Raw genomic sequence first — 4993 nt, 5'->3', positions numbered from 1 at the left:
GTTTCTACTAAATACTGAGCAAAGGGTCTGAATACTTAGGACCATGTGATATTTCAGTTGTTCTTTTTTAATAAATCTGCAAACATGTCAACAATTCTGTGTTTTTCAGTTAATATGAGGTGCTGTGTGTACATATATGAGAATAAAAAAGAACTTAAATGATTTTAGCAAATGGCTGCAATATAACAAAGAGTGGGAAATTTAAAGGGGTCTAAAAAACTTTCTGTACACACTTATTCTACTGTAGCGACACACGACATAAATAAACTCATTACATTAAAGAAGGTGAGAAGATGAACAATGTTTTTATTGTCATTAGGAGGAAAGAGGCTTTGCCAATAACAAAGAAAACTTTGCTAATATACTTTTACTAACAAAATATTGTAGCATGTCATAACATATTAACATCTCCATAACAGAATTTCAGTTCACAAGATGGTGATTTGACCCCACAACATTATTACAATGTTAAGTCATATACATTATGACAAGACTCCTGCTATACAGAGAGTAGATTTGTAGCTGATGATAGAGCACCTCCTCCTGTCTATTGCTGGTAATTGGACACTTCAATCAAGTTGTCATCAGGGTCACGAAAATAGAGGGAACTGATGGGACCCACAGCACCAGTCCTGTCAACCGGACCCTCCTCTATTGTCACTCCACAAGCCTGCAAAACACAACAGCATCAAAATATGTAGGACATAATACTTAAGCTACACAACCTTCAATATCTAATGTCTCGTGAAATTAGGACAATCATCTAATGAATAGTAAAAATAAAACAAAATTACATTTTTAACCCTTAACAATATTTTATTTGCTTTTGTTGTTGTTTCTTTATTTTTTATAAAGTGTTGGCCAAATGAAATCTACAGTTGAAGCCACAATTATTAGCCCCCCTTTGATTTTCCTTTTTTAATACTTCCCAAATGATGTTTAACAGAGCAATGAAATGTGCACAGTATGTCTGATAATATTTTTTCTTCTGGAGAAAGTCTCATTTGTTTTATTTTGGCTAGAATAAAAAAAGTTTTAAATTTTTTTTTAACACCATTTTAAGGTCAATATTATTAGCCCCTTTAAGCTATTTTTTTGACAGTCTACAGAACAAACCATCATTATACAATAACATGCCTAATTACCCTAACCTGCCTATATAACAGAGGCCAGTTAATAAGTGCTGTGCAGGTAAACCTCACTCCTCTGACCTCTAAAGGTGCTCTTGCGACAGACACTAGAAGCCATGGTCTTTAGCCTCCTTGGTAGAGCATCCGACTCCCATGCCTAAAGTCGCCGGTTTGATAGCAGCTCGGAGCTGGTTGGGTGGCATAGGACTGGCAGGGTTACACCTAATTAACCTAGTGAAGCCTTTAAATGTCACTTTAAGCTGTATAAAAGTGTCTTGAAAAACATAGTCAAATTTTATTTACTGTCATCATGGCAAAGATAAAATAAATCAGTTATTAGAAATGAGTTAATAATAATAAAAATGAGATGGGTTGCAACTGGAAGGGCACCAGCTGTGTATAAACGTGCTGGATAAGTTGGCGGTTCATTCCGCTGTGGCTACCCCGGATTAATAAAGGGACTAAGCCGAAAAGAAAATCAATGAATGAATGAACGAGTTAATAAAACTATTATGTTCAGAAATCTTTTCTCTGTTAAACAGAAATAATAATTCAGATAGGCTAATAATTCTGACTTCAACTGTATATGTAGTGAGACTTCAATTCTACTTCTCTTAAGCTGAAGCCATTTATTAAAGTCAATAATGGGGATATTATGTGAATAAAATCGTGTTTTACCTTGAGATGATCAGCAACAGCTTTCAGAGGGGTTTTGGTAATAAGGCATAAGTCGGCAGATCCTGGTGTTGGTGTTTGTGCTTTAGGTTCAAACTCCTTCCCAACCTGATGCAGGTTAATTTTTTGCTCTCCAAAACTCAAAGCTTTACGGTCACCCTATAATGGCAACATGAATAATTACACTTTGCTGCCACCAAGTGGTTTTGTTTTAAATGAAGTTGTGTATATGGCATTCTAGTACCTTAAAGGTGACGACCTCCATGCCTAAAACCTCGGAGTAAAATTTTGTAGTTTTGTTAAGGTCTCGTACTGTGAGCACCAGGTGGTCCAGATGGCTGATGAGAACTGGACAGGAACTTCTAAACCGGACTGATGAAAGTCCACTTAGAACTGACTGGAAGATAAACCAAGAATTTAACACATCATTTAGCTACATGAATGAATAAAAAATACAAAATGTATGTATTGTTGAGAGTTGTACAAAACCTCACAAAAGCAATTTTTTTATATTTGCATTTAGATCAGAGATGCCCAAACTAGGGCCTGCAGGCCAAAATTGGCCCACTGTAACCTTTGATTTGGCCCACCATCTCATCCGAGAAGAGAGTAAAAATGATAGGCAGGGTCGGGTTGAATCATTTTAACCAAGATCGTCCTTTCTAATTTAAAAGCCAACTGAAACTGTTTCATTTACATGTTAATTGTAAATATGTAAATAAATATTTTGTAAAAATGTAAATACTGTCACTGGAAGGATAGAGGACAATTGAGAAGACATCTGCAAGCAAATCAAGGCAAAATTTGGTGCAGCTTGACTAGGTTAACTCCATTCTGTTATACTGTAAATGAGATTGTTTTTACTGTAATAAGTTCATTATAAAACGTAAACATGTATAATGTATTAAGTTAATACAAAGCAATGTTTTCTAGTTATTTTTAAAAATCCATAAATAAATTTGGAAGTATCCATGACAACTATATTTACCTTCGGACTACTAGCCTCAATCTAGTTTGGCCTTTTATAAGAAAAAGTTTGGGCACCCCTGATTTAGATCATTTACATCACTTTTCAGACTATATATATATTTTTGCTATTCTTGTAACAGTAATGATAAAAGAAAGGGTGCTGTAGTTTGACAATTCATATTTTGTATGACAGCAATAAAAAGAGAAGACTGAAAGAATATAATAGAAAGAGAAGTATACTGTCCCATATATTCCAAATTCAGCCAGCACAAGTGCCTCTGCTTGCCTCCTCCTTCCTCCATTTTAAAAGACAGTATGAACATTAAATTATTATACTCATCCATGTTTTAAAGAAAAATTTATTTTCGCTATCACTTTATAAGTATTGTTTCCTACAAACTATGGCTTTATATTTATAATGTTGTATTGTCTGTTTAGTAGGATTTATTATTAAGTATGACTTTATTCTTTATCCCTAATCATACCTAATTGCTAAACTAAACTGCTTAACATTGTTGATGTGTGTGTGTGTGTGTGTGCGTGTGTCTGCTGTTTTAATGCATAAGTTCCCTACTGAGGAAAAAACAGCTAAAACCAGCCTAGGCTGATTGAATGGTTTTAACTGGTCGACCAGCCTGGTTTTATAGGGGTTTTGGCCTTTTCCAGCCTGGTCTTTGCTGGTCAGGCTGAGCTAAACCCAGCTGAAACTAGATGGATAGCTGATTTTGGCTGGTCTCCCAACCTGGATAGGCTGGTCAAATTAGTTCTAGCTGGTCATCTCCCAGCCTGACCATTTAAGACCAGCCTGGCATGGCTAAGACCACTCTAAAACCAGCCTGATCGACCAGCTAAAACCAGCCAATCAGCTTAGGCAGGTTTAAGTAGTTTTTTTCAGCAGGGTTATCATAATTAAATAATTTTATAATTATCATAGTTAAATAATTATTCATAAAGCATTACTGTCTCGCTCTCAGCAAGCTGTCATTCGTTTGACAATATAAGGAAAAATGGCTTTTTGTATTTGTTTTTTCACACACCCGCGTGGGTTTGTTGCTGTCGCTTTTTTCACAACACCATCCGTAATGACGTTGCTTCAGATAGCTCCTCCTCCTTCCTGGAAGAAAGCAGCCACGTGACCGTACCTTCCCTTACAGCTCAAATTTTCGAGGTTTTACTCGAGGTTTTAATAAAACTTTAAAAAAGGGCAGAACCACTAGCGTCTTTTCTAACCAAGTATTGACGAGGCATGCCCTGTACATAGATCGAAATCTGCCTTTGACCATTTAGAGCCGTTAATTTAAGGTGTTCCGTTATTAATATTTATGAGCCCTTCATCATAGTCCGATTCATAAATACCCTTTAAGGAAACATCTGAAAATGTGTTGTTTATAGTAACAATAGCATTAATCAACATCTAAGTAATATTCAACTTGTCTAATAGCATAACCATGTGCTACTTTTACTTTTCAGCTTTCTGAGTAATTATTATCAAATAAGGTACAGAAAGATAATGTTACCTTGCTGTTGGACGAGCAAGAACGCAGAAAAGTCGAGCAAACGCGTAAAGTCAAAGCCATGTTAATCAAAGTCAAATATCTCCGATTATAACACCTGTATAACCTGTCTGGAACTCCGAAATCATTGAAGTCTAACCGGAGAACTAGCCTAAACTCACCCTGCCGTAATAACCCTATTACACAAGCCATGCACAAATCGGATGGCTGAAGTAATGCCTATATATATATATATATATATATATATATATATATATATATATATATATATATATATATATATATATATATATATATATATATATAAACAATAAATCAGTTTACTATATATAAGTTTAGATACATGGATACATAAGTGAACATTGATGTGGAAAAAAAAAAAGTTTTTGTCCTAAGAAACAGAAACAGAGAGAAAAGAGAATATTGATTGACTGATCAAAAATATGTGTAGTGTGTGTGTGTGTGTGTGTGTGTGTGTGTGTGTGTGTGTGTGTGTGTGTGTGTGTGTGTGTGTGTGTGTGTGTGTGCATATACATTAAATTACTCACTACTAAAGCCGGATCTTTGTTATACAAGAGTAATAAATACAGACTTTTAAATGAGGAAAAATCAAGAGAAGCAAAAAATGTGAAAGATTTAGTTGAAATTTTGTAGGTTGGAATTTTTTAAATATATGTTTTGCAATATTTAGCTTGAATTTAATTG

At 34.8% G+C, this 4993-nt stretch overlaps 1 protein-coding gene across 2 annotated transcripts; it reads right to left on the bottom strand.

Moving 5' to 3' along the window:
- Positions 1–286: 286 nt before the first annotated feature.
- glod5 (glyoxalase domain containing 5) lies at positions 287–4436 on the bottom strand. 2 transcript variants are annotated; one of them, XM_073921430.1, is made up of 4 exons: positions 3812–4436; positions 2050–2202; positions 1809–1964; positions 287–670 (listed from the first exon to the last, which is right to left on the bottom strand). In XM_073921430.1, exons 2-4 carry the CDS (start codon positions 2068–2070, stop codon positions 548–550), a joined length of 300 nt encoding a protein of 99 aa, XP_073777531.1. In that variant the 5' UTR covers positions 2071–2202; positions 3812–4436; the 3' UTR covers positions 287–547. The 2 variants fall into 2 exon arrangements, with proteins under 2 accessions (XP_073777531.1, NP_001018514.1); NM_001020678.1 differs by having other exon boundaries at positions 4292–4414.
- Between the last annotated feature and the right edge of the window lie 557 nt (positions 4437–4993).

The sequence above is a fragment of the Danio rerio genome, chromosome 14, assembly GCF_049306965.1.
Source record: "Danio rerio strain Tuebingen ecotype United States chromosome 14, GRCz12tu, whole genome shotgun sequence".
Lineage (NCBI taxonomy): Eukaryota > Metazoa > Chordata > Actinopteri > Cypriniformes > Danionidae > Danio > Danio rerio.
Note: the sequence above shows the minus strand (reverse complement) of the source record. Positions and strands in the feature narration are given on the sequence as shown.

Coding starts and splice junctions, on each gene's coding strand:
- glod5 (NM_001020678.1), bottom strand. CDS start 4,351: ATGGCTTTGACTTTACGCGTTTGCTCGACTTTTCTGCGTTCTTGCTCG. Junction 2,203..4,291: donor CTTGCTCGTCCAACAGCAAG/GTAACATTATCT, acceptor TTTATCTTCCAG/TCAGTTCTAAGTGGACTTTC. Junction 671..1,808: donor CTGTTGCTGATCATCTCAAG/GTAAAACACGAT, acceptor TGTGTTTTGCAG/GCTTGTGGAGTGACAATAGA.